This window comes from Herpailurus yagouaroundi, unplaced genomic scaffold (genome assembly GCF_014898765.1).
Source record: "Herpailurus yagouaroundi ecotype Mexico unplaced genomic scaffold, PumYag 100, whole genome shotgun sequence".
Lineage (NCBI taxonomy): Eukaryota > Metazoa > Chordata > Mammalia > Carnivora > Felidae > Herpailurus > Herpailurus yagouaroundi.
In genome coordinates, this window is record NW_024412391.1 from 69,198,663 (window position 1) to 69,224,039 (window position 25,377).

General features: G+C 38.1%; 1 protein-coding gene across 23 annotated transcripts in view; it reads right to left on the reverse strand.

Annotated features, from left to right (window-relative positions):
• ADAM22 (ADAM metallopeptidase domain 22) overlaps nucleotides 1-25,377 on the reverse strand; it is a 237,791-nt gene that overhangs the window by 195,850 nt on the left and 16,564 nt on the right. For all 23 annotated transcript variants that reach the window (XR_005789427.1, XM_040472732.1, XM_040472741.1 and 20 more), the window contains exon 3: nucleotides 162-238. Coding sequence is in view for 22 of the 23 variants with exons in the window: in XM_040472732.1 (XP_040328666.1) it covers nucleotides 162-238 (77 nt within the window). In the remaining variant the exon portion in view is untranslated. The remainder of the gene's footprint in view (nucleotides 1-161; nucleotides 239-25,377) is intronic.

The following is a 25,377-nucleotide window of genomic DNA, read 5'->3' on the forward strand; positions in this document are numbered from 1 at the left end:
CAAAAAAATAAATAAACGTTAAAGAAAAGTTTTAAATGTAGTATTTAACTGATATGGGAAGATGAAGTAAAATACAGTAAGAAAACAAAACTTTACAAAAGTTATAAAAGTGGTTTGAATGTATATCTGACAAAAGTGAGTACAGCTCAACAAAGACTTACTGGTTTAGCACGACATCGAGAATAAAGGATGTTCCAAAGGCATCAACCTGGAAGCTTGCCTGGTCAACATGAGTCAACTGCAATATCAAAAAGATAAAAGGTATTTATTATTTAGCCACGGCAATCGGACAATAAGAATTTCTTATGATGATTCAAAAAGGTTTGTAACATCGTAATTAGAAAGCCAATTCAACGCAGACATGAAATGAAAAAAACATCAAATCTGCACCTTCTTAGAAGCCAAACATTCACCAGTCTGAAGTAAAATACCACCTAACCTTAGAGGGCAAGTGCCCTACCTTTCTGGTTTATCTCAAGTGGCTAACCATTTCATTTCCAAGAAGACTGCACTTCATTCATTTTATTCTGTATTAAATGACTGGCTCCTCTAAAATTAAACTTTGTATGTTAAAAAAGAGATATGGGGGGTGCCTGGGTGACTCAGTCGGTTAAGTGTGACTTCAGCTGAGGTCATGATCTGGCAGGTTCATTCTAGCCCCACATTGCTTCAGATTCTGTCTCCCTCTCTCTCTGCACCCATGTGTGCGCTCTCTCTCCCTCTCTTTCTCTTTTTCTGTCAAAAATAAGTAAACATTAAAAAAAAGATATGAAAAATATGTTCAAGAGTAAAATAATACAGTGAATATGCACTATTTACAAGGAAGATATCTGAATCTCTTAAAAACCTTCTTCATCCTAAATGAAAACACACACTTTAAAAATAATAAGTCAGTTCTAATTTACCAAACATTATTTCAGAGAGGTTTCCACATCTTCCTAAGAGCAAAACTGAACCTCTGCTATCTACTGCAAATACCACCTACAAAAATTTGTTTGGAAAAAAAAAAGTCACTATTTTCTATGCTATTCTAGGAACTCCCAGAGAAAATCACAAGGGACTCTAAACTTAAAAAAAAAAATGTAATGTTACCAATAACACTAATATTAACATATTCAATAATCATATGCATTAACTGAAGTAATCAAAACTATTCCATTTGATTCCCCAAATATTAACTGTAGCTATAGCTAAGCAGGACTATGAATTATTTTAATTTTTTGTTTATGTCTGTCTGGTATCCAAAATTTCTAAAATAAACACGTATAATTCAAACAGTGAAAATAAAACAAACGCTATTTTATAGATAAGAACCATCTGAGCAACTGTATTTATGTAGTATGTGAGGCAGATGGTGTTACTGTTCTCGGAGAACGAGCACATCTTTAAAAAAGAACTATCCTAGGATTCTGTGGGGCATAAAGGGCACCTCAATCATCCCTGGGATCTTCACACATAGTAAGCTTCTTGTTGTAGGTGAAAGGAGAAAGCTTAATTGATAATAATAAAGCTTTATGGAAAGAAAGGGTAATCCTTCTATTTTCAAGTATTTGAAAGAAGTGGGGGTAGGGCATTCCAGTTAGTCAGTTGCTAACACATTCCAATCCCCATGAAACCCCAAGAATGAACAACTATTTGAACACCTCTCAGCCTCATTACCTCATTACCATTCATTTTTAACTGCTGGCTCTTCCCAGTTAACACCCAGGCTATCTATCACCAAACTCTGGCTTTTTTTTTTTCTTGTAATTCCTGAAGCCACACCTTACTCTTCATTTCCATATCTGCCATAGATCATATTCTCCCTGATCTAAAATTGACTTTTGGTAAGCCCCAGATTTTCTACTGTATCAAATACAAACTTTCTCCCCCTGGATATCAAGATCCTCCACAGTCTCCTCCCCACCTCCCAGACAATGCCACACAAGTCCCCAAGGACCCACCTGTACTCTATTCATGCACACTTCTCTCTTCTACTCTTTAATTCAACAAGCTGTGTGCATTCCAACTTTTTTTGTGGCTTCATTCATCACTTCTGCAAAGTGCCATGATGAACCACACCCTTGGATACTGAGTGATCTTCACCAAGGCCATTTCCCAGAAATGGCCCTATCCATCTTTCAAGATGTAGATCAAACTCCTCCTTGTATCAATCCCTGAGGGCTGTCATACCAAAGTGCCATAGACTAGGTGGCTTAAACAACAAAAATTTACTTTCTCAAAGTTCTGGAGGCTGGAACTACAAGATCAAGGTAAAGGCAGATTTGGTTTCTCCTGAGACCTCTCTCCTTGGCTTTTCACTGGATCCTCACATGGCCTTTACTCTGTATGTGTGCATGCCTGGTGTCTCTCTATCTCTTCTTTTTTTTATTTGAGAGAGAGAGAGAGAGAGAGAGAGAGAGAGAGAGAAAGGGAAAGAGAGCATGAGCAGGGGAAAGGCGCAGAGGGAGAGGGAGGGAGGGAGGGAGGGAGGGAGAATCTCACTCCATGCTGTGCATGAAGCCTGATGCAGGGCTCCATCCTACAACCCTGAGATCATGACCTGAGCTGAAATCAAGATATGGACGCTCAACCAACTGAGCCACCCAGGTGCCCCCCTCTCTCTCTTCTTGTAAGGACATCAGTCATCCTGTATTTAGGGCCCACCCAAATGACCTCATTTAGTCTTAATTACCTCTTTAAATACCTCATCTCAAAGTACAGTCATAGCAGGGGTGAGAGCTTCAACATATGAATTTTGGAGGAAACACAGTTTAGCCTAAACACTCCTCTTCCATGAAGTCTTCCCAACCCTTCCAAGCCTCCTCCTCCTCTCCTCCTCAATACTGTTCAATTTGATATGAGGGCCTCAGTACTGACCAGCATGGGGTACTCAGTAAGTATTTCCTGATTTCATTTGAGGGTTTGTTTTATGAGTCACCTGGATACAAAAATGAGCAAAAATTTAGCAGCTATAAATTACCCGCTTATAGAAACGCACTCCTTCCATCAAGGTTGTTCTTAATGCCATTAATGTCTTTCCTTTTGTCTAAAAGCTTTCAGAGTTTCCTGAAGTGCTAACAACCATGTTTTGGAACAGGCTGAGCAAAGCTCAGCTTACCAGAATTGATGTCTCAATTAAAACCTCTCTTCCCTCTTCCCTCCATTCTTTCTTGGCATTTACTGTTGTCAACAGGGAAGAGGCCCCATGTTATTCATCATGGCATTATGATTCATTGTAGGGATCAAGATAATATAACCATTCTTTCTTAGCAAGATACTCACTGTTTATATTAATTTCATCTAGTCCCTATGTTTTGTTTTTCCTGTAGCTTCAGTTTATATCTGGTATCTTTATTGATCTCATACATGTCCCAAAGAGAAACACATTACTTAAATTCAAAAGAAAATCTATTGACAGCATGTTTAACTGCTATTTAGTAAAAAGAAAAAATTGCATTATTGATAGTAATAGGAACAAGTATATATTACTATTGTTGTAATGTAAGGCAGGCTTCCTTAGACTGTATACAGATTGATTCATTCAACAAACATCTTCTGAGAATCTACCAAGTGTTAGGAACTATTTTGATCTGGTAGACAAGGTAGTGAAGAAAACTGACCACGTTTCTCTGTTACTGGAGCTTGTTTTCAAGTGGAAGGAGAAAGAAAGTGACAAATAAAATGACAGATAATTAACAATAAAAAATAAAATTGGAAAATAAATACACTATTCCCAGATTTAATAAAACAAGGTAAACAGGTGACCAGGATAGATGAGATTCTAGGTGGTCCTGGAAGCCTCTCTGAGGAGGTGGCACCTGGCAGACACATAAGTGACTAAAAGGAATCTATAGCAGGTAGAATAATGGCCCTAAAGAGTCCCAAACTCTAGCTCCCAGAACCCATGAACATACTACCATACATGGAAAAAGGGAGCCTGCATATGTGCTTAATTTAAGGATCCTGAGATGGAGAGACTAGGCTGGATTATCCAGGTGGGCCCAATCTAATCACAAGGGTATTTATAAAACCAGACTCTTAGAAGGGTCAGAGTCAGAGAAGGAGATGTGATCATGGAAACAGACATGAGAATAAGGTGAGGCAAAAGCCACGTGCCAATGAACATTGGAAGCCCCTAGAAATTGGAAAAAGCAAGAAACATTTCTCCCCTAGTGCCTCCAGAAGGAACATACTCCTGCCAACACCTGCACCTTCGCTTTGTAAGACCCATTCCAGGCTTCTCATCTCTAGAACTTAAGAAAATTAATTTTTGCTGTTTTGTTATATTAATTTTGTGGTAATGTAATGTGTGGTAATGCTGTAACAGCGGCAATACAAAACCAATACAGCATCAATGGCAATGTGCCTGAACATTTAGAAAAGGGGTTCAATAAAGAGTTGATTTCACCAATGGTTCCATGTCACTCTCCTCCATGGCACTCACATTGGAAGCACTGATACCCATGAAGGCGTAAGGATCAAACTCCAAACATCAGACTTTCCCAACCAAACCCAACTTGCAGTGGTGACCACAACAGTAAATGTTGTCCCTGTATTCTCTGTGACCTTCTATCATTCAGGAACCTGCCTTCTCCATGTTTGTTTAAAAACCAGGCCAAAGAAAAGAAACATGTTTATGTCTTTAGGTTATCTTGGAGAAATAAAAATTAAGTAGAATTACACTGACTTCATGCCATATTAACAATGCAGCTTCTTAGCCAACACCATCAAAGTGAGACAGAGTGGGTCTCAGAAAGTTAATCTTAGACCCTGCCTTTTTAGTTCAAAGAAAAAGAAAATGTTTGAAACAAGAGAACCCATACAATATCAGGATTTTCCCTTTTTTTTTCAGGAGCGGGTTGGGTAATTCCTAACACACATTGTCAAAGAAAATTTCTAATATTTATTAACTTTAATTTGAATGTAAAAGGTAGTAATTGCTCCCAGAGATATTTTTTAAGTTTATTTATTGATTTTCAGAGAGAGAAAGAGTGCCCGTGAGTGAGAGAGGGTCAGAGAGAGAGGGTGGAGAGAGAATCCCAAGCAGGCTCCACTCAGCGCAGAGCCCGATGCGGGGCTCAAACCCATGAACCGTGAGATCACACCCTGGCCGACATCAAGATTCAGACACTCAACCAACTGACCCACCCAGGTGCTCCTGGCTCTCAGGGATGTTTTTAAAATGTAATTTTGCAGAAATGCATTCTTTCAAATTACTACATAAGAAAGATTTGTGATTTTAAAAACTATTAATCAAACAGTTCACTATCATAGAATAATATGGAGAAAACCCTTAAAGCTCATATAATGCAACACCCTTATTTTACAAACAAGGAAAGTGAGGCCAGTGTGGGCAAAGGTCATTTGCAATGTCACGCTACTTGGCGGCAGAGACCATTCCCATCACACTTCATCCTGGCTTCCATTCTGCAGCTTGGAGGTGCTTGCAGGTTTTACAGGGTTCATATGAGTAATCATTTTTTTTTATTTTTTTTAATGTTTATTTATTTTTGAGACAGAGAGAGACAGAGCATGAACGGGGGAGGGTCAGAGAGAGAGGGAGACACAGAATCCGAAACAGGCTCCAGGCTCTGAGCCATCAGCCCAGAGCCCAACGTGGGGCTCGAACTCACGGACCGTGAGATCATGACCTGAGCCAAAGTCGGACGCTTAACCAACTGAGCCACCCAGGCGCCCCATATGAGTAATTATTAAAAAAAAGAGCATTTTGGGGTGCCTGAGTAGCTCAGTTGGTTAAGCGTCTGACTTCAACTCGGGTCATGATCTTGCGGTTTGTGAGTTCAAGCCCCGCATCAGGCTCTGTGCTGACGGCTCAGAGCCCGGAGCCTGCTTTGCATTCTGTATCTCCCTCTCTCTCTGCCCCTCCCCTGCTTGCACTCTGTCTTTCTGTTTCTCTCTTTCAAAGATAAATAAACATCAGGGGCACCTGAGTGGCTCAGTCAGTTAAGCATCCGACTTCAGCTCAGGTCATGATTTCACGGTTCGTGGGATTGAGCTCCTTGTCGGGCTCTGTGCTGACAGCTCGGAGCCTGGAGCCTCCTTCGTATTCTATGTCTCCTCCTCTCTCTGTCCCTCCCATGCTCATGTTCTGTCTGAGTCTCTCAATAAATAAATGTTAAAAAAATTTTTAAATACAAAAGGAGCATTTTTAGAGCCATTAAAATGCTCTAATGAGCTTTTTTAATATATATGAAAAGAAAACTTAAATAATGAAAAGCAGTGTTTAGAACTTTTTCATCAGAACATTCAACAATGTTACCACATCTGACACAGAGCACATGTTCTGAGGCCAATTTGATTACAACCTAAGAAATTAAGAATTAGTTTAAAGTAGGTATCTCTTAAGGAAAAAAAAATTACATAGGTATGGTAAATTGTGTGAGCATATGTGTGTGTTTTCAGGACTGAGAGAAGTAGTGAGGCAGACATTTATAGAAGCTGTGAAACAAAAGATTAAGGGGAAAACCTGCAAAGATACAAAATAACTATCCAGATGGCAAGAAAACTTCATAAATCAATAAAATTACATAAGGATAATTTTAATTTCAAATTTCAAAAATGAATCACAGAATTTTAGGACCAGAAGAACCTGATATAAATTTCCAGATTGAGGCCTATTTATTATTCATGGCTAAGAGCTGAAATTTAAATATGAAGTTAACATAGCCCCATGCTCCTGTGCATTTTGCCTCTCGGCAGCCTTTTTCTCCTGATATCTTCTGGAGCCAATGAACCAGGGCCAACCTACATAACCCAAAGATCAAATAAATACAAAGGAACTTTTGAAGACTGCTTTATTCATAACCCTTTTTGAAAGCTAAGTTGATGCTAAAACTTTCATGGTAGAACTGGAACTCTGACACAAAGAGAAAGACAAGGTAGTCTGGGTGTTTAATTAAGCCCAACTTGAATGAATCAATGAATACCAATGGGTGGGAATATTCCCAATCAAATGGCATTGTGCAGCACAATAACTGTGAAAGTAATGAACATTATTAAAAAGAAGTCTTTAATGCAAGTAACAGAATCTCTGGCTTTTCTGCATCCTACATACTTCTTTGCCATTTGATTGCTTCAACTGAGTTTTTAAAAAAATGCAAGTGTCGGGGCGCCTGGGTGGCTCAGTCAGTTGAGCGTCCGACTTCAGCTCAGGTCACGATCTCGCGGTCCGTGAGTTCGAGCCCCGTGTCGGGCTCTGGGCTGATGGCTCAGAGCCTGGAGCCTGCTTCCGATTCTGTGTCTCCTTCTCTCTCTGCCCCTCCCCCATTCATGCTCTGTCTCTCTCTGTCTCAAAAATAAATAAAAATGTTAAAAAAAAAATTTAAAAAAAATTGCAAGTGTAATTCCTGGCATCTAATACACCTTGAGCTCAGTAAAAAACAAAATACCAATAATCACTTGCATATATTATCCTTTTTTTCTACAACAGAAAAGGCCAATTGAAAAATGACCATCATTGGGGCGCCTGGGTGGCGCAGTCGGTTAAGCGTCCGACTTCAGCCAGGTCATGATCTCGCGGTCCATGAGTTCGAGCCCCGCGTCGGGTTCTGGGCTGACAGCTCAGAGCCTGGAGCCTGTTTCGGATTCTGTGTCTCCCTCTCTCTCTGCCCCTCCCCCATTTATGCTCTGTCTCTCTCTGTCCCAAAATAAATTAAATGTTGAAAAAAAAAATTTAAAAAAAAGAAAAATGACCATCATTTCACTGTAGTTACTCCACTGCCTTGCATGGACTTTGGACAAAACAGCTCAAAGAGATACATCTAGTAACCTTAAGATTCTTCATTCTACCATTTGTTGTGGCCACATGAACAAGATAGCTTTCCCCTGGCTAGTTAGTTAAGATATGGAAATAATTTTATGAAGTAGAATTCTGTGAGGAAATAACATGAGTAAGCCTAAAGTGTAGCCAATTCCCATGGTCTTGCCCTCCAGATGAACTTGCTCTCCAACTCAAATGCCTGTCCTTGCACTGACTTTATTTGACGTGAAAATTTTTACAATCAATGTAAACATGTTCAATTGATGCGACATACCCTTGTTTTGAGATGGATGACCCAAGGACAGATATGACGCCATAGAAATCTCTGCACCTAGAGTACCTCTAGGTGAAGCTCTATATACCGCATACACACACGCATGCACACACGCACACACACACACACAAACTTTATAAACAAGGCTTTCTTTAGATGAGTTTTTGAGAGGCATTCTCTGAATTTACCTTGCTGAAGTGTCCAGTTCTGGTGGCACTGAACACCCTAAAGTCTGTGATTCCCTGGCAGCCACAGGCCCTTGTCTCCAGTGGCCCCTCTGCTCCGATAAACTGGAAGCACAGAGACTATGCTGACACAGACACCAGCTCGATTTTCCCATCTCCATTCAGGAAGTCAGGCAGCCTCATTACCTATTTATGCTCCAGCTATCTTCTGATACATCAGTCTCTCCATCATTTTGGCCATTAACTGCCCATTACTAGGCATTCATTTAAGGTCTGAACAAGAGACGCTTATTCGTATAATTTTGAAGTCAAAGCAGATCTTTAAGATCTTTAGTAGCCAGAGAACAATATAATATGTAGTCATATTGAGCTGTAATTAAATCTGAGTGCAAGAAACCCCAATGTTTAGATGCAACAAAATCAGCAGACAAAATGAGCAGACAAAAGATGAATCAGTCTTGAAAAATGGATACTCTTCCTGAATGAAAAAGGCTTGGGAGAAAGATGACAGGGCTTCCAGGCCCCACTAGTGACTTGATATTTGATTTAAGAGTGGAGTTATGAAAACTTTCTATACTTCATCTTGCTTCTCCCCAAATGTGAAAGGTTATTAATTATAGAATGCTGTGAGAAAAATGCTTTAAAATTTTTGTTTATGGACAAAGTATATAAAAGCTGGTTACAAAGAATGATCTAACTACTGAAAGCTAAACAAAAGACAGGTGAAAAAAAAAGCAGAGGAGGGAAAATGAGTAGGTAGTTAAGCTATGATGTTATCAAATGAGTAAGTAGTGAGTTCAGCTCTAAATCAGATCATTTGAAAAGCAGCCTTGGAGAGAAGGGTTGTGTCTGCCAGCTGGGTCACACTCTCTCCTGGAGGCAACATCGGAAAAAGGCCAAGTCCAAAGAATAAACTTAAGAATGGTGAATTCATCACATCAAGATTCACTTCACTCAGTTCTGGTATGTCAATGGACTTTTGTCTGCTTGCTTGCTTAATTTCATCTTCTTTACAAAGACATTAGAGATGTCTGAAAGTTATGTCTCATTTCCACTAAAAGGCCAGCTCCAAGCATCCAAAGAAAGCAGAATCAGAAGTAACACTGAACAAAATCCCATGATGAATACCCGGAACATAAGAATTCCATAACATTTCCTTTGAGAAACAAATTCTCATGGGATAAAAAGGGTTTTTCTCTCCTAGAACTAAAGACTGTAACTAAACATAACTCCAGAGGGCTTTCTGCTCACACAAAAACATAAAAACATAAACTTATACATACATATACTAAACTTTAAAAGGACCAGATTCCTCATTTGCCAACATATCTCAACTGTCCAAAAGTTTTCCAAGAACATAGTGAAGAAATAATCAAGTAAAATATCACAAGAACAAAGCTCCTGCTTTAGAGAAAAAAAAAAAAAAGACAGTAAGTCTCTAATGACAAAGATATTAGAAAGATGCTTTTTTTTTTTTTTCCACAGAAACTTGGCAGGCCAGAAAGGAGTGGCGGGATATATTCAGTGTGCTGAATCAGAAAAATATGCAACCAAGAATTCTTTATCCAGCAATGCTGTCATTCAAAATAGAAGGAGAGATAAAAAGTTTCCCAGACAAACAAAAATTAAAGGAGTTTGTGACCACTAAACCAGCCCTGCAAGAAATTTTAAGGGGGACTTTCTAAGGGGAGAAAAGATGAAAATATATATATATAAATAAATAAATAAATAAATAAATAAATAAATAAATACCAAAATCAACAAAAGATTAGAAAGGACCAGAGAACATCACCAGAAACTCCAACTCTACAAGCATCATAATGGCAACAAATTCTTATCTTTCAGTGCTCACTCTAAATGTCAATGGACTCAATGCTCCAATCAAAAGGGTAACAGAATGGATAAGAAAACAAGATCCATCTATATGCTGTTTACAAGAGACCCACTTTACCTAAAGACACCTTCAGATTGGAAATAATGGGATGGAGAACCATCTATCATGCTAATGGTCAACAAAAGAAAGCTGGAGTAGCTATACTTATATCAGACAATCTAGACTTTAAAATAAACACCGAATCAAGAGATGCAGAAGGGCATTATATCATAATCAATGGGTCTATAGACCAAGAAGACCTAACAATTGTAAACATTTATGCACCAAATGTGAGAGCACCAAAATATATAAATCAATTAATCACAAACATAAGGAAACTAACTCATCAATAGTAATACCATAATAGGAGACCTCAACACCCCACTCACAGCAATGGACAGATAATCTAGTCAAAAAATCAACAAGAAAACAATGGCTTTAAATGACACACTGGACCAGATGGACTTAACAGATATATTCAGAACATTTATCCTAAAGCAGCAGAATATACATTCTTCTCCAGTGCACATGGAACGTTCTCCAGAATAGACCATATACTGGGACATAAATCAGCCCTAAGTAAGTACAAAAAGATCAAGATCATACCGTGCATATTTTCAGACCACAACGCTATGAAACTCGAAATCAACCACAAGAAAAAATTTGGAAAGGTAACAAATACTTGGAGACTGAAGAACATCCTACTAAAGAATGAATGGGCTAACCAAGCAGTTAAAGGGGAAACTAAAAAGTATATGGAAGTCAATGAAAATGATAACACCACAACCCAAAACCTCTGGGAGACAGCAAATGCAGTCATAAGAGGAAAGTATATAGCAATCCAAGCCTTCCTAAAGAAGGCAGAAATATCTCAGATACACAACCTAACCTTACACCTTAAGGAGCTGGAAAAGGAACAGCAAATAAAACCTAAAACCAGCAGAAGACAGGAAATAATAAAGATTAGAGCAGAAATGAATGCTATCAAAACCAAAAAACAGTAGAACAGATCAATGAAACCAGAAGCTGGTTCTTCGACAATATTAACAAAATTGATAAACCACTAGCCAGTTTGAGCAAAAAGACAAAGGAAAGGACCCAAATAAGTAAAATCAAGAATGAAAGAGGAGAGATCACAACCAACACAACAGAAATAAAAACAATAATAAGATAATATTATCAGCAATGATATGCCAATAAAATGGGTAATCTTGAAGAAATGGACAAATTCCTAGAAACATACACACTACCAAAACTGAAACAGGAAGAAATAGAAAATTTGAACAGACCCATAACCAGTAAGGAAATCGAATTAGTGATCAAAAATCTGCCAAAAAACAAGAGTCCAGGGCCAGATGGCTTTCCAGGGGTTCTACAAAACATTTAAGGAAGAGTTAACACTTATTCTCTTGAAACTGTTCCAAAAAATAGAAATGGAAGGAAAACTTCCAAACTCTTTGTATGAAGACAGAATTACCCTGATTCCAAAACCAGACAGAGACCCCACTAAAAAGGAGAACTATAGACCAATTTCCCTGATGAACATGGATGCAAAAATCCTCAACAAGATATTAGCCAACTGGATGCAACAATACATTAAAAAAATTACTCACCACAATCAAGCGGGATTTATACCTGGGATACAGGGCTGTTTCAATATCCACAAAACAATTAACGTGATTCATCACATCAATAAAAGAAAGGACAAGAACCATATGATCCTCTCAATTGATGCAGAGAAAACATTTGACAAAATACAGCATCCTTTCTTGATAAAAACCCTCAAGAAAGTAGTGATAGAAGGAGCATACCTCAAGATCATAAAAGCCATATATGAACGACCCAACACTAATATTATCCTCAATGAGGAAAAACAGAGCTTTCCCCCTAAGGTCAGGAACAAGACAGGGATGTCCACTGTCACCACTGTTATTCAACATAGTACTGGAAGTCTTAGCCCCTGCAATCAGACAACACAAAGAAATAAAAGGCATCCAAATCGGCCAGGATGAGGTCAAACTTTCACTCTTCACAGATGACATGATACTCTATATGGAAAACCCAAAGGATTCCACCAAAATACTTCTAGAATTGATTCATGAATTCAGCAAAGTTGCAGGATATAAAATCAATGCACAGAAATCAGTTGCATTCCTATACACCAACAATGAAGCGACAGAAAGAGAAATCAAGAAATCGATCCTGTTTAGTTGCACACAAAACCATAAAATACCTAGGAATAAATCTAACCAAAGAGGTGAAAAATCTACACACTGAAAACTATAGAAAGCTTATGAAAGAAATTGAAGAAGACATAAAAAAATGGAAAAAGATTCCATGCTCCTGGATAGGAAGAACAAATATTTTTAAAATGTCAATACTACCCAAAGCAATCTACATATTCAATGCAATCCCTATCAAAGTAACACCAGCATTCTTCACAGAGTTAGAACAAATAACCCTAAAATTGGTATGGAACCAGAAAAGACCCCGAATAGCCAAAGCAATCTTAAAAACTAAAACCAAAGCAGGAGGCATCACAATCCCAGACTTCAAGCTATACTACAAAGCTGTAAACATCAAGACAGTATGGTACTGGCACAAGAACAGACACTCAGATCAATGAAACAGAACAGAGAACCCAGAAATGGACCCACAAACGTATGGCCAACTAATCTTTGACAAAGCAGAAAAGAATATCCAATGGAATAAAGACAGTCTCTTCAGCAAGTGGTGCTGGGAAAACTGGACAGGAACATGCAGAAGAATGAACTTGGACCACCTTCTCACACCATACACAAAAATAAACTCAAAATGGATGAAAGACCTCAATGTAAGACAGGAAGCCATCAAAATCTTCGAGGAGAAAGCAGGCAAAAACCTCTTTGATCTTGGCCGCAGCAACTTCTTACTCAATAGGTCTCCAGAGGCAAGGGAAACAAAAGCAAAAATGAACTACTGGGACTTCATCAAAATAAAAAGCTTTTGCACAGTGAAGGAAACTGACAGAATAGAAGAAGCTATTTGCAAATGACATATCAGATAAAGGATTAGTATCCAAAATCTATAAAGAACTTATCAAACTCAATACCCAAAAACATATAATCCAGTGAGGAAATGGGCAAAAGACATGAATAGACACATCTCCAAGGAAGACATCCAGATGGCCAACTGACACATGAAAAAATGCTCAACATCACTCATCATCAGGGAAATACAAATGAAAACCACAATGAGATACCACCTTACACCTGTCAGAATGGTTAACATTAACAACTCAGGCAACAACAGATGTTGGCAAGGATGAGGAGAAAGAGGATCTCTTTTGCATTGTTCTTGGGAATGCAAGCTGGTGCAGCCACTCTGGAAAACAGAATGCAGGTTCCTCAAAAAACTAAAAAATAGAACTACCCCACAACCCAGCAATTGCACTACTAGGCATTTATCCACAGGATATAGGTATGCTGTTTTGAAGGGACACATGCACCCCCATGTTTATAGCAGCACTATCAACAATAGCCAAAGTATGGAAAGTGCCCAAATGTCCATCGATGGATGAATGGATAAAGAAGATGTGGTATATATATACAATGGAGTATTACTCAGCGATCAAAAAGAATGAAATCTTGCCATTTGCAACTACATGGATGGAACCGGAGGGTATTATGCTAAGTGAAATTAGAGAAAGACAATCATATGACTTCACTCATATGAGGACGTTAAGAGACAAAACAGATGAACATAAGGGAAGGGAAACAAAAATAATATGAAAACAGGGAGGGGGACAAAACAGAAGAGACTCATAAATATGGAGAACAAACTGAGGGTTGCTGGAGGGGTTGTGGGAGGGGGGATGGGCTAAATGGGTAAGGGGCATTAAGGAATCTACTCCTAAAATCATTGTTTCACTATATGCTAACTAATTTGGATGTAAATTTTAAAAAATAAATAAATAAATACATTAAAAATTTAAAAAAAAATTTCAATATTGGTCACTCTGATGTATACCTGATACTTGTAGGCTATTGTATGTCAATTATACCTCAATAAAAATTATTTTTCAATTAAAAAAAAAAGATGTTTTTTCACCTATAACTTAACAGTCACCCACCACGGGCTTTCTTTATTAGGACACCAAATGAGAGAATTCCAGAGATAAGAATTCCTGCAAAAATATTTCATTTTTTGGTGGTTTCTCAAATAGCTAGAATGAAGACTGGTATGAAGAACACACTAATTATCTTACTCACCAGAACTATGAAGGAAAGGAAGAAAGTCAAATTGTGTGAGAGAAAGAAAGAGAGAAAACATTACCAGGTATCTCTGAGGAAACCATGTCTCAAGACCATGGAATCTTTCAATGCATGCATACATTAGAATATAGCAAGAATCTGCTAGAGAGATTCAGTAAGACATGAATCTGCCCCCCTCCCTCCAAATTCTTAAACTGAAGGGCTTCCACATACTACTAGCTGGTGTCTCCAAACTGCTTTGAAGGATAACTCTGTACCCTTAGATTAAAGGAAAATGCAAAGAATCCATCCATGGTGATGCATATTTGAGAGAAAACACAAATACGCAATAAGAAAACTGTCATTTATGTGCGCTGCATTACATGTATCTGGCCTATAATCTTGCTGGGAGGCTAATTTCAAAAGCATCTAAATCTAAATAAATTAAGTACAATTTTCAGACATGCTATAAGGAAAAATCAAAGGGGTACCTTTATTATAAGGGTAATGAAAGAAACTCTAGAAATCACCTTTTTTTAATATTTTATTTTTAAATAATCTCTATACTCAACACAGGGCTTGAACTCACAACCCTGAGATCAAAAGTTGCACACTCTACTGACTATACCAGCCAGGTACCCCTATAAATTACTTTTACTTACACTTCTATTATTTATTGGAGCCAGTCACTATTAGCCCTGGAAATAAATAGGTCATTCTTGTCACCTAATACTTAGCATGAAAAACTTCCCCTAGAAAAGTGAAATGCCTTTTAAAAATACGTTGACTGTAAATAATCTCTGAAAGTAGGAAATTCTAAAAGATACTGTTATTAACAAAGACAGAAAAGCTCAACAAATCAAGTCACATTATCCACTGTACATCCAAATAATGCTTGCGTGCACACGTTTCTGTGCCTGTGTGTATATATGTTATGGCAGGGAAATCTTGTAACCAACTGTAACCTAGAAAATAATCACTACTTGCAACAAGCGAACTCTATAAGCTGATGAGTCTGACTCTGAAAAGCCCAAATAGAAGGAACAACTGCTCCCCTAAAAGAGGGAGATAGGACATAGATCATCACTAAAGGGTCTTCTAGATTAGAACAAGCTAACAAACAGTGTCTAATGACATAAAGTCAGAATCAAATGTAGAGTATCCCTTAGCCCTAAAATGCATCTTCACACATGAAGAAAAAAAAACAAAACATAATACTGGAGATTTCCAATTTTTTATGAATTTGTGTCTAAACTGGAAAAGAAAGAAAATCCTTATTCTCACCACTGTTTTCTTCACTGGCATACACTCAGCTCTTGCTAGACACAACTTCAGGTCAAAGGCATTATAGAATTTGACTACCTCTAGTAAGAAACAGAAAGGATAAACCAATAGAGTCACAAGCAGCCATGACCTCATTAGGGTGGGTTGGTGGAGTCTGGGAGTCACCAACTAGAGGAGAACCATTTTTTTCTTCCCTCTGTGTAAACTCTTGGCCTCAACCCAGGAGCACACACTGGGCTGTTTTTAATGTTCTATACATGACCTAGGTCTCTATGCTGCTCATGTGTTTTGATATAAAGCTGAACAAACTCTCTAGCTGTTGCCTCTACCGGAGGAAAATTAAAGCATAATGAGGGCTTTGTGCATCTCACATGCTGGGTTGAAGAAAGGATTCCTACAAGACATCTTGATTCTCTTTTACAAAGGAAAAAGCCTGGGTACCATCTTTCTGCCCATTTTGTGACAGTTTTTTACTGGTTGTTGCTCTGAAGCAAATGAATACTTTGAAGTAATATGGATTTCACTTTTCTTTTTTTTTTTTTTTAATTTTTTTTTCAACATTTATTTTTGGGACAGAGAGAGACAGAGCATAAACGGGGGAGGGGCAGAGAGAGAGGGAGACACAGAATCGGAAACAGGCTCCAGGCTCTGAGCCATCAGCCCAGAGCCCGACGCGGGGCTCGAACTCACAGACCGCGAGATCGTGACCTGGCTGAAGTCGGACGCTTAACCGACTGCGCCACCCAGGCACCCCTGGATTTCACTTTTCAATTAATTTATTAAATGATAACATAAAGGAATTTATTCACTTCTGAGAAGTGGGTCTGAACTATGCACACTGAGTTTCTGGGAAGCTGCCTCCTGGCATGGACTCCTGAATGAAATGTTCCCCAGATCAGCATCCTCAGCAAACTGCCACCGATCCATCCCCTTTGTCCTTCTCTGCTCTTCCCTGCATGCGTCTACCGCCTCCATACCACCACTGCATCCTGAACCCTTTCCGTGTGCACAGGGACGCCGTGAGAACCAGAGAAGACAGTGAGGAACTCACAGTCTACATCCACATATTTCAACTGTCTGCAAAGACATTCAACTACTATGTAAGAAAATAATATAATCCAGCATGAAACCGTTTCATCCTCAAGAGTTTCCCTCTGTTTTAAAACTGTGAGCAGTTTCTTATGAAAAGCTGCAGAGGGTATTGGCTAAGACTCTAGATTCTAGAGCCAAATTTACTGTTTCAAATTCCACCTCCCCCCCGTCTTCCCCCAAGTTAATGATCTTGGGCAAGTTATCTAAACTCTGTGTGCCTCAATTTCTCGACTTGGTAAATGCGAACAACAGTACCAACCTCAGGATTGCTGGGAAGATTGAGTATATGTAAGGTGAGCAGAACACTCTAGCTCTATCAGGGCCACTTATGACTGCACCACATAAGCAGCAAGAGTCTGAATATGTGCAAACAGAATTTTGTATTGCATCCAGGGCTCGGAATCGTTCTTGCTTACCCTCTGTCACGTCCATATGACAATTCCTCTGTCCCTGTCTCTTGAGGTCCATGCCTTACAGCTACATCACCCTGCATTTTCATCTCTATTCCAAGTGCCTATGTATTCCCAACACTTAGCACCTTTCTTGGCACAAAGGATGTGCTCGCTTATGAATTTAAAATAAACCTGACAACTGTTATCTGACAATAACATAAACAAACATTATTTTGCAAATTGTAATAATCCAAAAATGGGAAGGAGTTCTCAGGAGTATAACCATAATGAAGGCTGCTTTCATTAGTATAAACTGTTTTATTGGCTTCTTTTAGTTCTCTAGTATTTACAAACATTTATCACTGTTAAAAAGGGTATAACCCTTACCAGCATGCACTTTCCACTGATGGTCCTTAAAATTACTAATCTGTATTTCTGTGCCCAATTTATTCAACTAACATTTGTTCGTGATGGTGGTAGTCATTTGGTTACATGACTTAAAATATACATTATCTATAGGACAGAGGGAGAAAGATGGAACTTTGAGTTTTAGGGAAGCTCAATGACTTATGTGATTCATTTCCCACCTGTTAGGAAACAAATATCCATTCAAAACTATTATGAAAAAATGATTGTTGAGCCTATTTTATTATAAGTTCTTGAGAGAGTTCCTCAACCCCTATTTGTGGTCTGTTCCAATGCTGAATCATCTTATTTTCCCTCTTACATAGCTAACAAAACTCTCTTAATGCAATTTAGGTCCATTTTCTCCATTTGTGAAGCAGGATATGTTCAAAGATGGGTTGGGTATGCCTCTCATCTCTTAGGCAGAGTAGAAATCATGTGCCACTTTGTAAGCTCTACAGCAGGCTAGCACTAAAAATATCTACCAACCACACACAATAAAATACCTTGCACAAAAGTAAACCATAGCCATCCATGTACTAAACATAAAAGAGAAGTACATTTAACTACATGGAAGTGATACTGCCTTGCAAAGAAGAATCCAAATGCATTATATTGTGGGGAGATGGAGGGGGGTGGATTACATTCAAACCCCAAAGTGAAAATTTGTATGGTCTTCTTTGGTGATAAAATGCAATCCTTTGAGAACCCAAGATAAAACTGAAAATACTGCCAGAGACATGGATAATTCCAAATATTTATCCCAGTACAGTTTTCAATGAGACCGCTCAACACAAATCTTTGGAGTAATAGCCCTGTTACTCATACTTTACAGACATGCGCTAGTCTTGGGGTCATTGTACTGGCTGTTCTTTCATCTTGGAATGCTCTTCCTGATATATATGCCTGGCTCACTCTCCACTTCCTTCCAGTTTTTCCCAATGTCACCTTCTCTCTGAGACATGGTGAACCACCCTATTAAAAACTACAACCTATGATATCCACACACCCCTGTATGCCCAATCTCCATTACCATGCTCATTTTTTTTCTTTTTCCATAGTACTCACCATGTAACTTATCATTGATTATGTTTTTATCTATCTGCTAGAATATAAGTGCCATGAAAAAAGGAATTTAGGGTTGTTTTTAATCACTTATGATCCAAAGGGCCCAGAATAGTGCTTGCATATAAGAGGCCCTCAATAAATATTTGTGGAGTGAATCTTAAAAATGTTACTTCACAAATCAAACCACAAGAAATAATTCCATCTCTCTCTCTCTCTCTTCCTCTCTCCTCCTCTCTCACCTATGTACACACACACATACACACACACACACACACACACACACACACACTAGTTATTAAGTCTTAATCTGAAAAATTTTTTAATGTAAAAATTTTAATTGCAAAGTTGTCAAGTTCAAACTTCATAAGAGAAGAAATAAGAATCAAAGCCTATTAAATATTTGCAACCTTCTCTGCTCCCTCATTATTCAAAGATAGGATGATGAAAAGAGAAATCAAGAATCTCTAGCTCTAGTGAAAACACGCTGCAGAGAACAGGAGCTATAAAAAGGCATGATTAATAGCTCGAACATAACTAAAATACCCAACTGCACAAGGGCCAGAAGGTGCAGGGACAAGTGTAGCTGTTTTTCTCATCAAGTGGGATATAAGAACTGAAACTGACCCCCCCGCCCTATGGAGACAGGATGGTCTGCAAACACTCTCCACACAGACACGCACACACCCAGCTACTACCACCAGCAACAATATCTGCACTTAGAGTTCTTTTCCTCCTCAACACTTTCTGCAATGAGCATATGATACTAAAATGAAAGCATACGGACTTCTTCTAACCTAATTATTTCTTGAGAAAGAGAAATAACACAATTAACTTTGAAAGCACAGATTTTGGAAATATGTTTGTTGAAAACTGTTGGAAATTCAGAAACACATGGTTGATTGATTAAGTGTTAAAATATTTATTAAATATGGAAATCCACCGCAAAAAAAAATGGAAAGTTCTTCCATTAAGCTGAAGGCTATGTCTAACGCTGGGTTGAGTCATCTCAACAAGAAGCTCAGCAAAGGTACTTATGATTACGGCTTATTTATAATGGGATCCAAAACAACAGAATGATAAAGAGTGAAGAGCCAGAACATAAAAGGAAAAACAGAGAACTGAGAATGACTAAAAGTTTTTTTTTCCAAAAGGCATTGTATTTTTATTATTTTTATTTTTTTAATTTAAATCCAAGTTAGTTAACATATAATGTAATAATTATTTCAGGAATAGAATTTAGTGATTCATCACTTACATATAACATCCAGTGCTCATCCCAACAAGTGCCCTTCTTAATGATCCTCACCCCTTGCGCCCTTCCCCCCACCCAACATCCAGCCAGCAACTCTCAGTTTGTTCTCTGTATTTAAGAGTTTCTTACGGTTTGTTTCCCTCTCTGGTTTTGTATTATTTTTGCTTCTCTTCCCTTGTATGCATTTGTTTGGCATTTTAAATTCCACATATAAGAATGACTAAAAGTTTTATTAAAAGCCACTGCAAGGGGTGCCTGGGTGGCTCAGTCAAGAGCCTATGACTCTTGATTTTGGCTGAGGTCAAGATCTCACGGTTCATGGGTTTGAGCCCTGCATTGGGCTCTGTGCTAGGGTGCAGAGCCTGCTTGGGATTCTCTTTCTTCCTCCCTCCCCCTGCCCCTGACCAGCATGCATGTGCTCTCTCTCTCTCAAAATAAATAAATGAACTTAAAAAAAAAAAAAAAGCCACTGCTAAAAGGGTGAATTTTGTATGCTAAAAGGTTGATTTTTATGATACATGAATTATATCCCAAGAAAGCTGTTATCTAAAACTATATTAAAAGTTAGGATTGTTGTCATAAACAAATACAAAGTTTTCACAGAAGAAAAATGGACTTTGTTATAATAACTGCTACTTTCTATAAAATTTTGGAAACCATTTCTTCTTCAATGATCTGTTCCTTTAGATCCTTGCCTTCTGAAGCTCTTCAGATAAAACATGTTTTTATAAAAGAAAATAAAGCAAGCTATTAATAGAGCATCTTATCCTCTAATCCAGTTCAACATATAGATTCCAACACTCAGCCTAGTTTAGGAACCAAGAGCCCAACCTTTTATCCCACTGCCCATCAGCCTCTTCATGTCCTGCTTTCCTTCCCTTTCCTCACTTCCTGGCTAGGAACAGCCCTGTGGAGGATAGAGACTACTGAAGTCTGGACTGATGCAGAGAGGCCTCCCATCCCAAAGTAATTAAGATGCATTGTTACTCATTCAATTTCAAGAAAACAAATCCCACCTGATATTTGAACTAAAACTATGTGAGGGGACAAACAAGAAACAAAATTATACAGCACAGAGCATACAGTCAATGATACTATAATTGCCTTGTATGGTGACAGATGGTAGCTACACTTGTGGTAAGCACAGCACAGTGTATCAACTTGTGAAATCATGGGGCGCCTGGGTGGCTCAAGTCAGTTGAGCATCAGAATCTGGATTTCAGCTCAGGTCATGATCCCATGACTGTGGGATCCAGCCCTGCGACGGACTACACCCTGAGTGTGGAGCTTGCTTAAGAATCTCTCTCTCTCTACCCCTCTGCCTGACTCGCATGTTCTGTCTCTAAAATAAAATAAACAAACAAACAAACAAACAAACTTGTGAAAGTGCTATGTTGTACATACCTGAAACTAATGTAACATTGTGTGTCAACTATAACTCAATTAAAGAAAAGAAACATGATTTACTTGTTTTGTTAAATTCCTGGAAAGAATTCAACTACATCAAAGCTGGAACCCACAATTAGCACCAGGGTCCAAACGTTCTACCCTCCTGGAATACTCGATAGGAATCACAGCTCTCATGAAACAATCTGAGTAATGCAGTGATTTGAATACACAAGAAACTGGGCACCAATTTCACACCAAGAAATGATCATGATGGAAGCTTAAAAAAAAAAAAAAGTAACATTTATTGAGCTCTTACTATATACCAAATACTCAGCCACAAGCTTTATGTGTATTATCTCCTTTAATCCTCACAACAACATATGAGCTGGGTACTATTCTTGCTCCAGTCTTATTGGTGTAAAAAGTTACAGGCATGCCAAGTTCACACAGTGAGCTAGTGGCAAAGGTAGGCTTTGAGCACACGCAGCCTAATTCTAGAACCTCCAACCCTTAATCACTATCCTATAATGTTTCCAAAAAATTGTATCAGGGACTTATTTCACTACGAATTAAGACTTATTCTTTTCTTTTTTTTTTTTAATGTTTATTTATTTTTGAGACAGAGAGAGACAGAGCATGAATGGGGGAGGGTCAGAGAGAGGGAGACACAGAATCTGAAGTAGGCTCCAGGCTCTGAGCTGTCAGCACAGAGCCCGACGCAGGGCTCGAACTCACGGACCGTGAGATCATGACCTGAGCCGAAGTTGGCTGCTTAACCGACTGAGCCACCCAGGCACCCCGAATTAAGACTTATTCTTAAAAAAAAAATAGTAGATTCTGCAGGAATCAAGTAATACACAAAGAATTATAAAGAAAAGAATTGATATGGATAATATCAAAAAAATTATTAATGTTAAAACAAAAGACACGATACAATGAGAATGGATGAGCCATAGTATTTTTTTTTTCATTTTACTTATTTTAGAGACAGAGAACAGAGGAGAGGGACAGAGGTGGGGGGGGGGGAGGGAGAATATCATAAGCAGGATCCACACTCAGCATGGAGCCCCACGTAGGGCTCAATCCCATGACCCTGGTATCATGACCAGAGCCAAAATCAAGACTTGGACACTCAACCGACTGAGCCACCCAGGTACCTCATGCCATAATAATTTATAAAAGTATCTGCAATAACCAATAAAAGAAAAGAATCCATAATATATTTTAAATGCCTATAAATTAATAAAAGACAAATATTCTTATAGAAAAATGGCAAAAGTATATGAGTAGACCATTTAGAGGAAGAAATTTAATCACCAAAAATGCTCAATCTCATTAGTCATCAGGGAAATGGGAAGTAAAATAATTACACACCATTCACATCCATAATGTTTTTATAAGTTTTTAAATCTTATGGTTCCAAATGATTATGAAGATGGAGACGTACAGAAATTCTCATGCACTGCCAGGGGACCTAAATTGGTATATCACTATGTGATGTGGCATTATGTACAGAAGTTGAGAATGCACAAACCCGAAGAATCAACAATGGCTCTTCAAAATATATGTCCCACAGAAACTCATGCACATGTGTCTATCAATGGCAAATACTGCTTTAAGAGTGAAAACTTGAAAACAATCCATAAATACCACTAATATAAAAAGAAATAAATGATGGTAAGTTTGTAACATAGAAAGCCAGACAACAATAAAAAAAGAATAAATTCAATTATTTTACATGTACCAACTTAAGAAACTGAAAGTCAATGTTGATCAAGAAAGAAATAGGTATTAGGAAGAAGAACTGAACGTATATTTTACAACTGAAAAATATAGTACCAGAAGTAAAAAAAAAAAAAAAAAAAACAAATAAAATCCTGGCTGGCCTTAAGCAGCCAGTAATGAAATAGCAGAATGAAGACAATAAAAATCATCCAATCTGAAGAAGAGAGAGAAAAACTTCTTTCTTTAAAGTGAGGAGAGCTTCAGATCATGGGATACAATTTCAAAACGTCTAACACATGGATAAATGGAGTCCACATGGAAAAGAGTAAGATAATAGAGGAGGAAGAGGAAATTGAAGAAATAATAGCAGAAAACCTATCAAATTTGGTAGAAGACACAAATTTATAGATTCAACATCTGAATAACCTGTCTTGTTTGTATGTTGTTGAGTTTTAAGTTTACTCTATATATTATGGATATTAATCTCTTATCAGATATATGATTTGCAAGTATTTTCTTACATTCTATGGGTTATCTTTTTACTTTGTTAATATAGTCATGATACACACACACACACAAAAAAAAAGAAAAGAAAGTCAATGGTGAGAAGTATCAAAAGGACGTATATGAAACCAAATATGTACATGTAAAAAAACACACAAAATAGTAATATACAGTTTATGGATAAATATTTATGTAGTTAAAGTATAAAAAGCCAAGAAGGATGCACATTAATTGCAAGATAGTGATTTTCCCTGGGAAGGATGGGGAAATGGAAGGCAGGAGAGATCAACTGAATCTATAATGTTTATTACTTAAAAAAAAAAAAAAACTAGGGCCACCTGGGTGGCTCAGTTGGTTAAGTTTCTGACTTGTGCTCAAGTCATGATCTCACAGTTCGTGGGTTAGAGCCCCATGTCTGTGCTGACAGCTCAGAGCCTGGAGCCTGCTTCGGATTCTGTGTCTTCCTCTCTCTCTGCCTCTCCTCTGCTCATGTTCTGTCTCTCTCTCAAAAATAAATAAACATTTAAAATTTTTTTTAAAAAACTATTAAATTTGTGTTGATTCTGTATGGTGAGTACAAGTGCCTATCACATTACAAGGAGTTTTAAATTTAAAAAAGTAACAAAAGTTGTCCTAAATAAATTTTCACAAACACCTTCACACAGTCGATTTTGTAGACTCCACATAACAGCCAAGGGATGAATAGCACAAGCGCAGATATGTCTCTAATACTGTGGTCAGAAGAACTACAAGAAACAAAAATTAATGTTTCTGAAAGCTGCAGGGAGCTTCACATTGACTCAACCTTCTGAAACCTTTTTATTTTTATTATTGAGAGAATGAGACAGTGAGCGAGAGTATGTACAAGTGGGGGAGGAGCAGAGAGAGAGGGAGAGAGAGAATCCCAAGCAGGCTCTGCGCTGTCAGTGCAGAGCTCAACTCGGGGCTCCATCTCATGAACTGTATGAGATCATGACCTGAGCCGAAATCAAGAGTGAGCCACCCGGGCACCCCAACCTCTTAAAACCTAAACCAGAGCTGCTCAAAGAAGACCTGCCTTGTAAGTATCAGGCTCACCACCAGGAATCCTATAGGTCAGATCATGACCCATTAGAGGGCTCTGAAATCACTGTAGTGCACCACAGCCAGCATTTTTTAGAAAATAACAAAGACAGAGTAGAATGCGGCCCCTGGGTGGCTCAGTCATTTGAGTGTCCCACTCTTGACTTTGGATCAGGTCATGATCACATGGTTTGTGATCATGCCCCACGTTGGCTTCTGAGCTGATGGTGTAGAACCTTCTTGGGATTTTTTTCTCTCTCCCTCTCTCTCTCTATCCCTCCCATGTACATTCTCTCTCAAAATAAATGGATAAGCTTTATAAAAAAAAAAAAAGTAAAAAAAAAGAACAGAGTACAATGAAAAGTATACTACTGCATGTATTAAGGATAAGTATTTTTCAGGACACACTTGTTTCAGTATTTGGTGTGTTTGTGTTTTCACATGTTCACATAAAAACTTCTACACAAATGCTCATAGAATTATGCAGAATTCCCAAAAAGTAAAAACAACCCAAATCTCTATCAAGATGAATGAATAAGAGAATATTATTTAGCAATACAAAGGAATGAAGTAACACCTCATGCTATAACATGGATAAACCTTGGAAATACTATGCTGAGTAAAAGAAGCCACTCATAATCATACACAGTGTATTATTCCATTTATATGAAATGTCTAGAACAGACAAATCTACAGAGACAGAAAGTAGATGGTTGCCTAGGGGTGAGGATGGGGGTAGACAGTGTGGGAGAGTTTGGGGGATTGTATGGACTTTGTGAGGTGATGAAAACATTTTTTTTTTTCTTCAACATTTATTTATTTTTGGGACAGAGAGAGACAGAGCATGAACGGGGGAGGGGCAGAGAGAGAGGGAGACA